At 43.7% G+C, this 18,410-nt stretch overlaps 1 protein-coding gene across 2 annotated transcripts in view; it reads right to left on the bottom strand.

Moving 5' to 3' along the window:
• Window positions 1-1,246: 1,246 nt before the first annotated feature.
• The window catches only part of LOC124038378 (semaphorin-4G-like), a 53,939-nt gene continuing 36,775 nt past the window's right edge, over window positions 1,247-18,410 (bottom strand). For both annotated transcript variants that reach the window (XM_046354192.1, XM_046354193.1), the window contains exons 9-16: window positions 17,704-17,879; window positions 16,417-16,561; window positions 15,126-15,348; window positions 14,791-14,906; window positions 14,445-14,599; window positions 13,991-14,052; window positions 10,392-13,480; window positions 1,247-2,656 (exon numbers count right to left, since the gene is read on the bottom strand). In XM_046354192.1, coding sequence (XP_046210148.1) covers window positions 12,378-13,480; window positions 13,991-14,052; window positions 14,445-14,599; window positions 14,791-14,906; window positions 15,126-15,348; window positions 16,417-16,561; window positions 17,704-17,879 — 1,980 coding nt within the window. In that variant the 3' untranslated portion in view covers window positions 1,247-2,656; window positions 10,392-12,377. The remainder of the gene's footprint in view (window positions 2,657-10,391; window positions 13,481-13,990; window positions 14,053-14,444; window positions 14,600-14,790; window positions 14,907-15,125; window positions 15,349-16,416; window positions 16,562-17,703; window positions 17,880-18,410) is intronic.

The following is an 18,410-nucleotide window of genomic DNA, read 5'->3' on the forward strand; positions in this document are numbered from 1 at the left end:
TTGAAGTCATAAACAGCTGCTGGCAAAACACACGAAAGTGCTGTTTGAAATAATGTTTACGGGCCTGCTTCTGCCTAGCACCGCTCAGTCAGATACTTAGATACTTGTATGCTCAGTCAGATTATATGCAACACAGGACACGCTCGATAATATCTAGTAATATCACAACCATGTGTAGTTAACTAGTGATTATGATGGATTGTTTTTTATAAGATAAGTTTAATGCTAGCTAGCAACTTACCTTGGCTTACTGCATTTGTGTAACAGGCAGTCTCCTTGTGGAGTGCAACGAGAGAGAGGCAGGTCGTTATTGCATTGGACTAGTTAACTGTAGGGTTGCAAGATTGGATCCCCCGAGCTGACAATGTGAAAATCTGTCTTTCTGCCCCTGAACGAGACAGTTAACCCACTGTTTCGAGGCCATCATTGAAAATAAGAATGTGTTCTTAACTGACTTGCCTAGTTAAAGATTAAAATTATTATTTTCTAAATCGGCGTCCAAAAATACCGATTTCCGATTGTTATGAAAACTTGAAATCGGTCCTAATTAATCTGCCATTCCGATTAATCGGTCGACCTCTAGTACAAATGTAGTCAGTTTCAATCGCTGTGCTTTCTCTTAGCCCTGTCTTTGGCAATGTCTCTAGAACACTGAATAGACCTACAGATACACACTCTTCTCTGAGTCCCCAAATGTCCTCTAAACAAGACTAATGAGACACACGGTTATGCTTTCAACCGTGATGTTTATGCTTCCCAGAAAACAAACAGAACCACCTTGAGACAGCAGCCCTGCTAGCTGAGTATGTGTATGTATCACACAATGTAGCCAGAGATTTGTGGGAGACGAGGCTGGATGCTAACCAAGTCATTTAATAGGAAACGGGCCTAGATGACTGCCTCTTCATTACCACTCTGTAAACATCTGTCAGTGTTGTTTCATCCCAGGCAGACCACTCCAGAGACCTGTGCCTCACTCTAATAGTTTACTCATGATGTACTCCTCCCTCACACTGAGTGTTTGGCAATGTTAACTGGCTGGCTTGTTGAGCCTAGCTGATGTAAATCCTCAGACCATGTTTCAATACCTCCCTCCCTTCCTTCCTTCCTCACTCCTTCAATGCTTCACTACCTTGAAGTTCACTGATTCACTCTGAACTGCAATACAGGTCTAAAGAGAGATGAATATGGGCTGACCAGAGCACCGTGTCAGTTATATACACACAAGCAATGATAAACAACAGAAGAGGTTGAAACATATTGTTTATTAGAATTTCAGCTCATCAAAATGAAATGTAAACGAACCAGAAGTCAGTGAGCTGCTACTCAATGTGTTAGTGAAGCAGGAGGACATCTTGTTGTGTGGACATATTACTCATAACGTGACAGATAAATATGGAGAGGGAGAAAAATAAGGAGACAGGCACAGACAGAGAAAGGGGTAGAGATACTGTATAAAGCAAGAGAGTGTGTGAGACAAAGCGAGAGAGATAGAAAGACAGACGGAAACCATTGGTAGATACAGTATATGGAGCGAGAGAGAGAAATACAGAACACTGTGGATGAGAAACTAAACAAACCCAGATGAATGGGCAAGACTGTGAATAGTCTCATCATCTGTCACATTTTTTTTTTAAAATTTAAGCCTTATAGCTACGGTGGTATATTCTGTTCATCATGCTGTTGGCTAACCTACCATGCTTCTACAACAGGTTTCCCCAAACCCTGGCCCTGGAGAGAATCTGGATGTGCAGGGTTTTGCTTCAATCCATCACTAACATATCTACTAAACAAAATCAATTCATCATGGTCTTCAGTCTGACTCTGGACCATAATAAGTTGCATCAGCTGTGTTGGCGCTGGGCTGGAACGAAAGCCTGCACCACTCATAGATCTCCAGGAGTTGGAGATAGAGCTTCAGAGTTGGAGACCCCTGTTCAACAGTGTTATTAGACTACTTGTGCAACACTAATGGACTGAGGCCCACATCAGAGCCTCTTACAAATGGCTTTAAAACAACAACAGCAATAGAAGAGCAACTTGGTACAAAATCACAATATAAATGCTTTTTTTCCCCTTTTAAATGTTTTTCTTCAAAGAACGTAGTGGCACTGATAGTGCAGTCCTTTTAAAACCTGCCAACAGTTTATGATGGTCCCCCATTCTATTAGTAAGCTTCCATGTTGTGATAGTTTGTCATCTTTACAGAGAGGGCTATAGAGGGCAGAGTAGTCTGAGGTGAAGACCAGGAACATTAAATGCCACTTTCCCCAGTTTGCTTCCTGTATCTTGAGGTGAACAGCACAGGTCAGGTCGCAGAGAGTAGTGGTACTGTACCATGACCTATATTACTTACTGAGGTATCCATGTCAACTCCAGTTCTCAGGTTAAGATGGGATAGAGCAGGGAACTGGTTGTAGAAGGGAGGATTTTACTTTTTCCTCACTCACTCTGGATTATAATTGCTGTCTTCCATTTGCACTGGAGCTGTGTTTGATTCCAAACGGTGGCATTATCCTGACATTTTGAAGCTACGCTATTCCCAGTTAGCAAGATCTTCATGTCACGGTACCAGACATCACACCATATTTGAGAATGGCTGGAGTAAGATCTGTTCGATACAGACAGGCCCCAAACTAGATAGCATCTCTCAGGTCTGTGGAAGAAAGAGACACATCTGTGAGTCAGGAACAGAGATATACATTCTGGGTTCATTTACTGGTGTTGTTTTGATGCGTCACCACCCACAGGACACAAACTGGTTGAATCAACGTTGTTTCAACGTAATTTGTCAACATATTGGTATGTGGGTCACTTTGTTTAAAAAAAAAAATAACATCAAATTGATCAGAAATACAGTGGAGACATTGTTAATGTTGTAAATGACTATTGTAGCTGGAAACGGCTGATTTGTAATGGAATATCTACATAGGCGTACAGAGGCCCATTATCAGCAACTATGACTCCTGTGTTCCAATGGCACGTTGTGTTAGCTAATCCAAGCTTATCATTTTAAAAGGCTAATTGATCATTAGAAAACCCTTTTTTAATTATGTTAGCACAGCTGAAAACTGTTGTTCTGATTAAAGAATCAATAAAACTGTCCTTCTTTAGACTAGTTGAGTATCTGGAGCATCAGCAGTTATGGGTTTGATTACAGGCTCAAAATGGTCAGATACAAAGAACTTTCTTCTGTAATCGAACCCACAAATGCTGATGCTCCAGATACGCCTATGTAGATATTCCATAAAAAAAATCTGTAGTTTCCGAATACAACAGTCATTTACAACATTAACAAGGTCTACACTGTATTTCTGATCAATTTGACGTTATATTAATGGACAAAAAAATGTGTTATATATATATACACAGTGGGGAGAACAACTGCCGATTTTGCAGGTTTCCCTACTTACAAAGCATGTAGAGGTCTGTCATTTTTATCATAGGTACACTTCAACTGTGAGAGACAGAATCTAAAAATCACATTCTCTGATTTTTAAGTAATTAATTAGCATTTTATTGCATGACATAAGTCTTTAATACATCAGAAAAGCAGAACTTAATAGTTGGTACAGAAACCTTTGTTTGCAATTAGAGAGATCATACGTTTCCTGTAGTTTTTGACCAGGTTTGCACATACTGCAGCAGGGATTTTGGCCCACTCCTCCATACAGACCTTCTCCAGATCCTTCAGGTTTCGGGGCTGTCCCTGGGCAATACGGACTTTCAGCTCCCTCCAAAGATTTTCTATTGGGTTCAGGTCTGGAGACTGGCTAGGCCACCCCAGGACCTTGAGATGCTTCTTACGGAGCCACGCTTTAGTTGCCCTGGCTGTCTGTTTCGGGTCGTTGTCATGCTGGAAGACCCAGCCAAGACCCATCTTCAATGCTCTTACTGAGGGAAGGAGGTTGTTGACCAAGATATCGTGATACATGGCCCCATCCATCCCCCCCTCAATATAGTGCAGTTGTTCTGTCCTCTTTGCAGAAAAGCATCCCCAAAGAATGATGTTTCCACCTCCATGCTTCACGGTTGGGATGGTGTTCTGGGATTGTACTCATCCTTCTTCTTCCTCCAAACACGGCGAGTGGAGTTTAGACCAAAAAGCTCTATTGTTGTCTCATCAGACCACATGACCTTCTCCCATTCCTCCTCTGGATCATCCAGATGGTCATTGGCAAACTTCAGGCGGGCCTGGACATGCGCTGGCTTGAGCAGGGGGACCTTGCATGCGCTGCAGGATTTTAATCCATGACGGCGTAGTGTGTTACTAATGGTTTTCTTTGAGACTGTGGTCCCAGCTCTCTTCAGGTCATTGACCAGGTCCTGCCGTGTAGTTCTGTTTGGCCCTGTCCGGGGGTGTCCTCGGATGGGGCCACAGTGTCTCCTGACCCCTCCTGTCTCAGCCTCCAGTATTTATTCTGCAGTAGTTTATGTGTCGGGGGGCTAGGGTCAGTTTGTTATATCTGGAGTACTTCTCCTGTCCTATTCGGTGTACTGTGTGAATCTAAGTGTGTGTTCTCTAATTCTCTCCTTCTCCCTTTCTTTCTCTCTCTCGGAGGACCTGAGCCCTAGGACCATGCCCCAGGACTACCTGACATGATGACTCCTTGCTGTCCCCAGTTCACCTGGCCATGCTGCTGCTCCAGTTTCAACTGTTCTGCCTTATTATTATTCGACCATGCTGGGCATTTATGAACATTTGAACATCTTGGCCATGTTCTGTTATAATCTCTACCCGGCACAGCCAGAAGAGGACTGGCCACCCCACATAGCCTGGTTCCTCTCTAGGTTACTTCCTAGGTTTTGGCCTTTTCAGGGAGTTTTTCCTAGCCACCGTGCTTTGCTTGCTGTTTGGGGTTTTGGGCTGGGTTTCTATACAGCACTTTGAGATATCAGCTGATGTACGAAGGGCTATATAAATACATTTGATTTTGATTTGATCCCTCACCTTCCTCATGATCATTGATGCCCCACAAGGTGAGATCTTGCATGGAGCCCCAGACCGAGGGTGATTGACCGTCATCTTGAACTTCTTCCATTTTCTAATAATTGCACCAACAGTTGTTGCTTTCTCACCAACCTGCTTGCCTATTGTCCTGTAATCCATCCCAGCCTTGCGCAGGCCTATAATTTTACCCCTGATGTCCTTACACAGCTCTCTGGTCTTGGCCATTGTGGAGAGGTTGGAGTCTGTTTGATTGAGTGTGTGGACAGGTGTCTTTTATACAGGTAACGAGTTCAAACAGGTGCAGTTAATACAGGTAATGAGTGGAGAACAGTAGGGCTTCTTAAAGAAAAACTAACAGGTCTGTGAGAGCCGGAATTCTTACTGGTTGGTAGGTGATCAAATACTTATGTCATGCAATAAAATGCCAATTAATTACTTAAAAATCATACAATGTGATTTTCTGGATTTTTGTTTTAGATTCCGTCTCTCACAGTTGAAGTGTACCTATGATAAAAATGACAGACCTCTACATGCTTTGTAAGTAGGAAAACCTGCAAAATCGGCAGTGTTTCAAATACACGTTCTCCCCACTGTATATATATATATATATATTGTAGCTAAGCCCTGTTTCCCTAGTTTGCTCCTGTGTCTTGTGGTGAACAGAACATGGACATACAGGTTACAGAGAGTAGTTATACTGGACATTGACCTATATTACTTACTGAGGTATCTATGGTATTTAAGCACCAACTGTCAGAGCAGCTCACAGATTACTGCACCTGTACATAGCCCACCTATAATTTAGCCCAAACAACTACCTCTTTCCCAACTGTATTTAATTAATTCATTTATTTTGCTCCTTTGCACCCCATTATTTTTATTTCTACTTTGCACATTCTTCCATTGCAAAACTACCATTCCAGTGTTTTACTTGCTATATTGTATTTACTTTGCCACCATGGCCTTTTTTGCCTTTACCTCCCTTCTCACCTCATTTGCTCACATCGTATATAGACATGTTTATACTGTATTATTGACTGTATGTTTTTTTTACTCCATGTGTAACTCTGTGTCGTTGTATCTGTCGAACTGCTTTGCTTTATCTTGGCCAGGTCGCAATTGTAAATGAGAACTTGTTCTCAACTTGCCTACCTGGTTAAATAAAGGTGAACAAAAAATATATATATATATATCAATTTCTAAAGGTAATGACAGACAGGTAGGTAATAACATAAGTAATATTGAATTGTGTTTGGTTGACAACAAAATATCACCATTTAATGAAATGAATCTACTGCTTGGATAGTTCCATCTAAGCCACTGGTTTGATCCCATTCTTTTTGGTTGAGTTGGAGAATCGAACATAGTATTTGTTAACAGGCTATTTATTGTATTTCAAAAGTGATAGTGAATTGTGTTTGGTTGTCAACGCAACAAAATATCAACAGGTGATCTATCTTCTGCTCGGATAGCTCCATCTGTGCCAGTGACTTAGTCTGGCTTTACTTGCAGTTACACATTATTAATTGATGTGTTGGGTTCACGTCTCCATGTCAACCACAAATCTATGTTAAAGAATAGGACAAAATCAAACCCTTTTTAAAGTTTAATTTGATTCCTTCAATTTAGTTTTTAGTTTTTGTTGTATAGTATACATTTTAAAGTGAAAAAATCTGCGCCTCATTGTAATTCCGTTACCATCGAATTGCCCTAACACATCCATGGCCACATTTTGAGGTTACCATAACTAAACATCTCTTCCTATGTAATTCTATAAAGCGTGCATGTTCAAAACAGCATGCATAGGTCATCGCAAGTCTGTGGAGATCTTCACAATTGCTATAATAATCTGTGCAGAATCTCAAACAGCATTGATCACTTGCACGATGTACTTTGAATGTAATCTCAACTGAATCCAGGTCATTTGGTTCTTCTACAAAATGAAGCACAGCGATAACACTTTCATCTGTTGTATAAATAAACAAAAGATCTGACATTATATTCCCATTTGAACTTTGCTGTGCTCTTAAACGGTTGAAAGTGCAGTGATAGAAATTTGAAACCAAAAATCTAATTGTTTTTCCATTTGAATTTGGTTGTGCTTTTAGATGGTTGAAAGCATAGTGACAACACATTGGAATTTGGTTGTGTTTTTAGATGGTTGAAAGCATAGTGATAACACATTGGAATTTGATTGTGTAATGTAATGTAATGTAATGTAATGTAATGGTTGTGTTTTTAGATGGTTGAAAGCATAGTGACAACACATTGGAATTTGGCTGTGTTTTTAGATGGTTGAAAGCATAGTGACAACACATTGGAATTTGGTTGTGTTTTTAGATGGTTGAAAGCATAGTGACAACACATTGGAATTTGGTTGTGTTTTTAGATTGTTGAAAGCATAGTGATAACACATTGGAATTTGGTTATGTTTTTAGATGGTTGAAAGCATAGTGACAACACATTGTTGAATGGTTGAAAGCATAGTGATAACACATTGGAATTTGTTTTTAGATGGTTGAAAGCATAGTGATAACACATTGGAATTTGGCTGTGTTTTTAGATGGTTGAAAGCATAGTGACAACACATTGGAATTTGGTTGTGTTTTTAGATGGTTGAAAGCATAGTGATAACACATTGGAATTTGGTTGTGTTTTTAGATGGTTGAAAGCATAGTGATAACACATTGGAATTTGGTTGTGTTTTTAGATGGTTGAAAGCATAGTGATAACACATTGGAATTTGGTTGTGTTTTTAGATGGTTGGTTAGTGATAACACACTGGAATTTGGTTGTGTTTTTAGATGGTTGCAAATAGTGATAACACACTGGAATTTGGTTGTGATAACACACTGGAATTTGGTTGTGTTTTTAGATGGTTGAAAGCATAGTGATAACACATTGGAATTTGGTTGTGTTTTTAGATATTTGAAAGCATAGTGATAACACATTGGAATTTGGTTGTGATTTTAGATGGTTGAAAGCATAGTGATAACACATTTGAATTTGGTTGTGTTTTTAGATGGTTGAAAGCATAGTGATAACACATTTGAATTTGGCTGTGTTTTTAGATGGTTGAAAGCATAGTGATAACACATTTGAATTTGGTTGTGTTTTTAGATGGTTGAAAGCATAGTGATAACACATTTGAATTTGGTTGTGTTTTTAGATGTTTGAAAGCATAGTGACACATTGGAAATTCAATTAACTTTTGGCTGTCTTATTGAACGGGTGAATATACAATAGGTTGTAATCTCATTGATCAACGTAAACCAAAAATAACTTGCATAAAAAAAGGATGAAAAAGATTAAAATAAATAAAAATAGATGAAAGCTAGAACAGTGCTATAGATAGCATCTTAGCTGTCCCTGTGTGTATGAAGCAGGCCGTAACTCTTCAAACATATCCTCACGTCATTTGTAGATCCCAAATCTTGATTTAAAAGAACCCCTTTGGGAGTATAGTTTACCTACCTAACTAAATAACTGTCACCATGTCTCATCACTCCTAGGTATATTTAGAGAGACTTGACGGCTTCTCTAATGGAGGCTTCTCTAATGGAGGCTACTCTAATGGAGGCTTCTCTAATGGAGGCTTCTCTAATGGAGGCTACTCTAATGGAGGCTACTCTAATGGAGGCTTCTGTAATGGAGGCTTTGTAATGGAGGCTTCTCTAATGGAGGCTACTCTAATGGATGCTTCTCTAATGGAGGCTTCTCGAATGGAGGCTTCTCTAATGGCTTGTGTAGCTTTTTCTTTCACTCCTACCTTTCATCCCCCCCTTCAATGCCACGGTCATGTGATGTTTGGTCTCCAACCAGCTATAGCCTTTTTGAATTTACTGCAGCATTCAATTCACTGCTTCTCCAGCCCACATCACAGACTCACATTAGAGACCTGTCCTGGCTTGTTAGATTCAATCATACGTGTGTGTGTGTGTGTGCGCGCATGTGAATGAGTGAGAGCGAGAGAGAGAGTGTGTGTGTCTGCATGTGTGTGCTACTTTCCGTTTTCAGGGTCTAGAGGTATAAGAAGATAATTGAGAACAGAGTGTGCATCTGAAATAAATCTATTCAGGAAATCTCTGGTGGAACTCTCTCCCCCTCTTCCTCTCTTCAATCTCTCTACAGAGAGGTCAGGTGCTCTTGCCAGGTTCACCTGCTCCAATTAACTTGTGTGTCTCACAGAGGAGAGACAGAACTCTGGAGATCAGTGGTGACATGGAGGAAATAGATGAGAAGAAGAGAAAGCAAAGGAGAAAGGACAAGATGAGGGAGGAGGGAAAAAAGATAAAGACAAATGTGTGAGAGAAAGTGAGAAAGGAGATGGTGAAAAGGGGAAAAGACGGCAAGTGGAGAAAGAGAGAGCGAGAAATGGAGAGAGAGCATCCGATTCAGAGAATGGTGAACAGTTTCATCTCATGTAGAGGAAATGTTTTCCCCTTCACCTGGAGCTGCTAGATTTCTTTACTCTGCTTCACTAATATCGACCCGCTCTACTCTACCCTCTGTATTTCTAACAACCAACACTAAAAGAAAAGAGGAGAACTGACTAGAGCAGAGCTCCCCTGGATGTCACTATCTGGCCACCATATCAGTTTTGCTGTAACACAGGCTGCAAATATTTATTAAAATCAATATAACTAATCCTAGTTTGTTCTTACCTTAGTTCCTCTCTTTTAGTAGGCCTATACGGCTCTTCCATTTAACATCAGTGATTTTATGGGAGATTGCAATTTGTCTGAGTAACTGTATATAATTGTTTAAATGCCAGTGTTTCCCAACCCTGGTCCTCGTGTAGCCCCAACAGTACACATTCTCATTGTAGCCCTGGACAAACACACCTCATTGAGGGCTTGATGATTAGTTGACACGTTGAATCAGGTGTGCTTGTCCAGGGATACAATCAAAATGATTACTGTTGGGGAACTGGAGGACCAGGGTTGGGAAACACTGGTTTAAGCAGCTAGCTGACAGAGTGCCTGTCTTGCTCTGTCTGTCTGTCTGTCTGTGGCTGTCTGTCTATGGCTGGCTGGCTGTCTGTCTGTCTGTCTGTGGCTGTCTGTCTATGGCTGTCTGTCTGTGGCTGTCTGTCTCTCTGTGTCTCTCTCTCTCTGTGTGTCTGTCTCTCTGTCTGTGTCTGTCTCTCTGTCTGTGTGTGTCTGTCTCTCTGTGTGTGTGTGTCTGTCTCTCTGTGTGTGTGTCTGTCTCTCTGTGTGTGTGTCTGTCTCTCTGTGTGTGTGTCTGTCTCTCTGTGTGTGTGTCTGTCTCTCTGTCTGTGTGTGTCTGTCTGTCTGTGTGTGTCTCTCTGTCTGTCTGTGTGTGTCTCTCTGTGTGTGTGTGTCTGTGTGTGTGTGTCTCTCTGTGTGTGTGTGTCTCTCTGTGTGTGTCTGTCTGTACAACCAACAAAATATCAGAAAGCAAAACTCAGTCTGCTTACCTCAGGTGTGTAGCCTATAAGTTGTTATGGCCATGAACCGGAAGTGATGTCTGATCCTCTGTGGCTGAGCTGTGTTGAGTTCAGAACTGGGAATTTTGCCAACCCCAGTTCAGACACATTCGTTGGAGTTGGTTAGGAGAAAGAGAGTCAGTAGTGTAGGGGTGCTGCTAATCCATTAGCTCCAACTCAGTTGATGGTGTTGTCTCTTGACAGGGTGTGATGATGTTGAATCTCCCATAGTCCTGATGTGCTTGTAGTGTCCATTGATTTGAGTACATAATAACCAAGGAATGTCTGAAGCAAATGGCGTTGAAAGTGCATAAAAACAGTTAATACTGTCATATTTCCTAACACAAATATAATGTTCAAAGGGTATTTTCATTGGATACTCTCTCTGTCTTGGGTTAAACGTTGCTATATGTTAATAATAATACTTGAATGTGGTTATTACAGTTTGTGTTACCATTGTAATCATTAAAGCTCATTTACAATGAGAACTTCTAAGAAATAAAAACAAATACACTTTCCCCCTCAATGTTCTAATATGAAACCTGCTAAAAAGGTGTAGAGCAGACCATCGTTAAAACACCTCTTGTCCCTTCTTCGGACATCTGCCTCCAGTTTAAAACACCTCGTCCCTTCTTCGGACACCTGCCTCCAGTTTAAAACACAAGCCAATTCAAGGCCGTTGTCACAATTCACAACAACTTCATACTAGCCTCTTCTTCTTCCTCCTTTTCCTCCTTGTTACCATGGTCTGTGTTGGGACTTCACAGGGTCCCTACCACTCATGTCCTGCCCAGCGAGGAACCTTATTCTGTGGCTGAGATCTGAGGCCTGCTCCCTGAATCACCCCCTCCAGGGCTAGTCTTTTATTGATCCAGACTGAGCCGTATTGACTTGAGCTGGGTTAGCTCTAGCCTGCTAGGTTTTGCAGAGCTGAGGTAGGTTCTCTCTGTCTCTCCTAGAGAGGCTTATCTTACGTGAGTCCTCACTGTAACCCATGCCTTTGGGTGTCAAACAGGAGATAGAGATACAAGAATAGCTCCTCGGAAGGTTGAATATTGTGCAGAAATCTCCTCTTTTGAAACATAGTTGTTATTCCAACACACATGCAAGAGACTCATTAGATGTCTGCCCATTTTCAGTGGTGCAAAAACTTTAAAAAAGACCCATTGCAGCCGTTTTTATATCTATATCCAATAATTTCTAGGTAACAATTAAGTACCTTACCTTAAAATGGACAAAAACGGCTTTTTAGCTAATTATTCAAGCAAGACTTTTGTTAGGACTGTCTGGGAGTGGTCTGTGTGGGGAGGGGAAAACTTAAAACTAGCTGTTATTGGCAGAGAGGTTAGAAACTCTCTTTGTTATTGGTCTATTAACTAATTTACCGCCCGGTGATGTCACCAGGCAAGCCGAAACTCCCGCCAATGCAAACAGGTTGATTAGACGACTGTATTTCCAACTAGCAAATATTAGGAAATAACACTGATTTTAAAAAATCACACTTTTACAGTGTTTGTTTCATCAACTGTTGTACAATATTATACAAAACACAGGAAAAAGCATTTTGACTGCACTGGGCCTTTAAGTAGGACAAATGGCAGGCTATCTCCCTCTCATAATTCAGATCAGGCAAGCTGCTGTTATATAGACTTGCCTAGAGCCCATTTACTCTGTGAGCAGCATGGGTCATCCACAAATGATCTCTGCACCCCTCGGTTTGGGGCCAGTTTCTCAAGTTCCTCCCGATGAGTATTACCATTCTTGACTTGGAGAAGGAGATAAAGTCAGAGCCTTACAACAGGCCCTTCAGCATGTAATGACCGAGTCATAGGTTCAATTGTCGCTGGGGCCACAAATACAAAATGTATGTACTCACTGATGTAAGTTGCTTTGGATCTGCTAAATGGCCTATATTAATGTCCCAGTTCAGTCCTCCCACCACAGGGGGAGCTACCTCCCTGACAGAGATTCCCTCTACTACACAGAGCTCTCGTCCGGTTTGGGCAGCAGCTGTGTGTGCTTCCTCTTCTCTAGGATCCTGTTGAGTTCCTCAGTGAAGGAGTAGCAGAGAGGAGAACTGCTGTCTGCGTCACTCTGTCTTAACAACACATAGCTGTTACCGTGCATCCTCCGCAAGACGCTGGGTAACGTCGCTGATAGGCCGTTGGGGCTGGTGAAGTCTTGCAAGTCACACTCTGATTGGTTGAGGGCAGCGTGGGGTGTCTGAGGAGGCGGGGGGAGAGGAGGGGCAGGGGGTGGGGGGTCCTTGTTGGGGGACGACTGGCCCTCCCCAGGGACGATCTGGAGGAAGCCCCCTTCATGCGCGTCACCGTCCCCCGGTTGTTTGGAGACACCGTTACCATTACAGATCCCATTCCCATTACAGTGGCTGGAGATGGTCTTGAGCTCTAGGTGGGTGGAGCTACTGTGGCGTTTCTGATGCTGCTTCCTGTGTTTTTTCTTCCTGTTCGTGTGATTGGCAGAGGCAGCGGCGGCAGCGCGGAGAGAGTACTTCCCCCTGTGGCCGCCCCGAAGACAGAAGCCCACGTAGAGGAGAACCACTGTGAGAACCAGACACAGACCCCCTAGGATGGTGATCATGGACAGGTACATAGCCTCCATGCTCCTGGGGGAGAGCAGCTCCGAGGTGGGGGGAGATGGGCCGGGGGAGGGGGCAGCAGGGGCCTCTCTGAGGAGGGGGTGCGCTGGGTGGAGGAGGGGGTCAAGGCTGGATGAGTCAGAGTCCCGGGGGGTATGGTAGGAGTAGTCTTCCTTGGTGGGGTCCATGGGCGGGGGAGGGGGTTGGGGCATGTCTAAACGAACTGTCACAGAGTACGTAACCACGGCGACCCGGATGCCATTCTCAAGGGCATGGCAGGTGTACTCGCCGCTCTGCTCAGGTCGGGACTCAATGACCAGGAGGCCATCATTTCCCACTCTGAAGCCGGAGTCCAGGCCGTAGCCCTGCAGCTCTGACCCACCCAGGGTCCACACTGGGGTTGCCAGGTTGGAGCCGAGTTCACACTGGAGCAGCACGTCATCTCCCACCATCACAGACCGGCTCCGATGCTGGACTAGCTCTGAATGAATGGCAACACACATACAACATGAGTATTCTCTCACAATAAGACTGATATACTGTTATGGATTTCAGAATAGACACTAAAAGGCCCAAGACATTGTACTATGTGTTTGGGAGTTATATGCAACTTCTATACAACTTGTCAGACTGCATATGACTCTAAAATCACTGGTGCATAAAGAATTCAATATGTTACATTTTCTCATTTAAAACAATTGCATCATAATCAGAAAAGCTTGAGGATCTCAAATCCTGAGTTGCATAGTATTTTATAACTTATTAGTATGTAAAGTGCATCAATGTATAAGTCAGATTCTCTTCTGAAAGTTCTCTTCAGACCTATCAGAAATATGATTAGAGGTGCTATGGAAACGAGGGTGCTGCAGAGACAGCATGCATAACCAACTGTCAAATATTAACACAACTCTTAAATCCCTCAACTTTCCAGATAAAATACATCTGCACGACAATACAACTAAGTATGGTCAGATAAGGCCTGTCTGTGTACCGTCTGCTGTGTCGCTGTCACATCCTCTGTTCCCATACAGGACGTCCTGACTCAGGTTAGACCTGACAGGAGAGGAGAGGAGGAGAGACTGTTAGCCTGTCATCAAGTGCACACACACACACACACACACACACACACACACACACACACACACACACACACACACACACACACACACACACACACACACACACACACACACACACACACACACACACACACACACACACACACAGAACTATTCATGTCACGTTCACCAGCACAGTCAACAAACATTACGCCCAGTTCAGCATTACGCAACAGTTGTGGATGCATTGCAGAGATTACAACACAGACAGAGATATACAGAAGATAAGATAAGTCAAATCAAACACACAGACAGACACAAGGGCACCAGCTAAAATGATATTACTCAACCCAGTCACCTGACAGTGACGTGAGGACACACACACACCTGTCAGTCTGTGCTGTGATGTCCACACAGTCCTGTCCATCCCAGCCACAGTAAGGGTCCCGGGAGAAGACACAGTCGTAACAGGAGGTGTACCTGCTACAGGTGGAGAGAGGCAGCTGGACCACACCAGAGGGAGAACCTACATACACACTCCTCTAGAGGGGAGAGAGAGAGAGACTCTCTGTGTTATTGAAAATGGGCTAGAGCAAAAGCCAACCGCAGTGGATCTGGGTTAGCGGTCCTTCACAATAAACAAAACATACAAAACATAATACTAGCCGTGTGAGTGAAAATGTGCACCCGTGCGTGTGTGTACGTGTCTGCACATCCGTTTGTGAGTGTGTACCTGTGTGTGTGAGATGACCAGGCTATCCACAGGCTGTGGTTGGTCAAACAGCTGTAGCTCCTCTATGATGTGTAGATGGCCCTTGACCTCCACAGCCCTGTGCAGCCAGCCATCATCTGAAACAGGAGACAGAGACAGGGTCACAACACACACACACACACATACAATGGGATGTACTGTACATTTGGTTTGAAGTCTGTTCCATTCCATTACTGGGATGATTGGTGATCGCAATAATTGACTGCCTAGTGACACACAAATGAATCACATGTACGCAAACACACAGCATAACACATGCACACCATAACCCACCCCCTCTCTACACCCCCACCAACCTGTGCCCATGAACAGTACATGGTAGTTCTGCCCGTCCAGCCCCTCCACCCTGTGAGCCGCCAGCTGGGTGTAGTCTGTGGTCCTCCTGAACAACAGGGGGCGCTGCTCTGTAGACATGACTTGCTGGGACATCAGAGGGTGTCTCCTCACAAAGTTCAACACGTCGTCTGGCAAGGAGGTGGAGGAGTTGATACCTCTGGATCTCAACTGGTCTGTTATACACTATAGACGAGGGAAGAGGGGATGAGAAGGATGGAGAGAGAGGGGGATGAGAGGAAGGAGTTGACACTTCTAGATCTCAACGGGTCGGTTATATACTGGAGCGAGGGGTTAAGAAAAATAAATCCAGAAGAGAGAGAGATAGAGGAGAGAAAGAGGTAGAGTTGAGGCCTATGGCTCTCAAATGGTCTGGATGGATGGATGAATAAATTAATGGGGATAGATGCTGTAGGTGGATAGAAAGAGATGAGTGGAAGATATCGCCCTGGAATGGTGTGTTTGATACCATTCCCTTTACTGCATTCCAGCCATTATAATGAGCCGTCCTCCCCTCAGCAGCCTCCTGTGACCTATTATCCACTATGAGTTGAAAAGTCAGTGTGTGCAAGCTGCTTATCTCTCTCCACCTGACTAAGCAAACAACTTCTTGACTTTGTCCTCTGTAAGATGTCATTGCCAACTCTGCTAAGAGGCTTTGACACTGCCAATACAGTTAAGACCCAGAACCGTTACTTCCTCTACCCCATTTCACAGCTAGACCCGGAGAGCGGAAATTAAGCTTTTCGGCATTGAAACGACACTACTGTGGATCACGACCCGTCTCATTAATGATGTCATTCCTTTGGAACCTATAATAAGTCATCATCATAACTGCGCAGAGTCTCGGCCCAGCAATAATCACCATAGAAAATGGCTTTCAACGACATAAGCTCCTTCCATTTGATCCTCATCCAAGAAGCTGCCACTCAGCTCTATGATCGCTTTTTCCATCTTTCCTCTCTCTCCTTCCCAGTCCCTCCTCCTCAGTCTGTTTATCACTCTGTTTTTATAAACCCCTCTTTCCCCCTCACTCCTCAACCTTTCTCCCTCCCCACCCTTTACCGTCTCAATCTCTCTCTCTCCCCAGTTCTTCATGTGAGTATTTAGGCTCAGTAGATTGGATGTTGAAATGCTGGGGAAAGAGGAGATCGATTAGGGGAAACTTTAGATCGGCAACTAAGAAGACCTGACTGGGCCTGTTATATAGAAGTCTGCTTGGACAGCAAAAGACGAGGCGTGTGTGACACTCACCGATCCAGGTCGTGGGTCAGGGACCTTGCCAGTGTACTCGCTCCATTTGGCTCCAGAGTCCTGGTTCTCTATGTAGGGCCCATCAAAGACCCGCTGGAGCTCAGACAGAGAAAACTGGCACACTGCCGACGCCTTCACGTTCTTCCTATAGTACACACACACACACACACACACACACACACACACACACACACACACACACACACACACACACACACACACACAAATGTTTGAAGGTTGCCGTAACATACGAAGACGTTGATATGATCAACAGTTACACTGCCCTAAACAGTTTGTAATATCCCACATAAAGAAATGGGGTTTGGGACTATTCCATCTATTCCACTGGTTTCATTAGGTTGGACAAGATAAATGAAGTCACTCAATTAAGAATTCCCAAAATATTGGAGAGAAAACTAACACTATTTGGACCAGATCTGGTGAAGAGGTACAAGTGACTGTTCCAATCCAGGAGAGCTCAAAGCTAGGTTCCTAATACAAACAGTGCTGTCTCCAGGGACATGGTCTGTAAACACTACAGTACTCAGAGAGGACACGTCACAAACTGATACAGTATAAACATCTCTTTCTCCCAATGGATATGTGCATTGACCTGGGTCACACACACACACACACACACACACACACACACACACACACACACACACACACACACACACACACACACACACACACACACACACACACACACACACACACACACACACACACACACACAAGAAGTAAACCTTAGGTGTTACTACAGCGACAGCTAAAATAGATCAGAGATTGACATAGCGGAGATGAAAAGAGAGATAGAGAGAGAGAGAGAGAGAGAGAGAGAGAGAGAGAGAGAGAGAGAGAGAGAGAGAGAGAGAGAGAGAGCAGGGGCATGGTGACAAAGAGAAATGTTCAAAGCTAATCAAGAGAAGCTCTCCTTTGACATGTAAAAAAGGGAGTGAGGTGAACAGAGAGAGGGAGAATGAGAAGAGTGTAGGCGTGAAGGATAAGAGAAGGTATGAGTGGGAGAGGAGAGAAGGAGAGGTAAACAAAAGAAGGAATGGGGCCCTTTAAGGGAATGGAAAAAAAAGACTGGGAGAGAGCATTGGTGACCAGAGCTGAGCTACTATATCACCTGATACTCAGACAGTCAGAGGACATTGTGGTCTCTCATACACACAGCCAACCCATCATTGACATTGCCAAGTGTAACCTGACCATAGAGATCATAACTACAGTCTCTCTCTCATATACATCTCATATACATCTAGTTCTACTACTACTCACCACTCGAGACCAAAGACGCCGTAGAACAGCGTGTCGTGAGGTGTGTCCCCCGACAGCGTGTACACACTCCTCAACACGTTGAAGTGGAAGTCATATTCCGGCAGGGAACACACCAGTCTGGCCTTCAGGAATGATGTCCACCTCTTCTGGAGGGTCAAAAGACCTCCTCGGTCTCCCTACGAGAGAGGGAGGAGGAGGGAGGGGGAGGAGGAGAGTAGAAGAGGAGGATGGAGGGAGAGGGGGAAGGGAGAGGAGAAGATGAGGGGGGGTGAGAAGTGGACAGGGGAGAAGAGGAGGATAAAAGAGAAAAAGAGAGAGCAGGCGGAGAAATAAGGTTAGCACTCAACATATGGACAACCTAAACTAAGTCCAGAGAACATGCCTTTCTTGGGCACAAAGGAGGGTCAAGGGAGGTTATCGTATCTGCAACGTTGTTTACTTTTTCAATCTACAGCTCCCCCGGAGCTAAGACACGAGACAGAGAACATAGCCATGGGAGTGTGTGTGTGTGTGAGTGTGTGTGTGTGTGTTTGCATCTGTGTCTGCTTAGCAACAGCACAGCCCTGTGAAAGCCCATTAGCAACCCTGTTGAGAGGGGTGATACACACTAGACATCAAGTGCACTCTGCATTTGAGAGTGTTATCTGCTGCTGAGAAGCACACACACACACACAGCTCAGAGGGCAAGCCAGAGGCAACGTATACAT

Source organism: Oncorhynchus gorbuscha, linkage group LG06, assembly GCF_021184085.1.
Source record: "Oncorhynchus gorbuscha isolate QuinsamMale2020 ecotype Even-year linkage group LG06, OgorEven_v1.0, whole genome shotgun sequence".
Classification (NCBI taxonomy): Eukaryota; Metazoa; Chordata; class Actinopteri; order Salmoniformes; family Salmonidae; genus Oncorhynchus; species Oncorhynchus gorbuscha.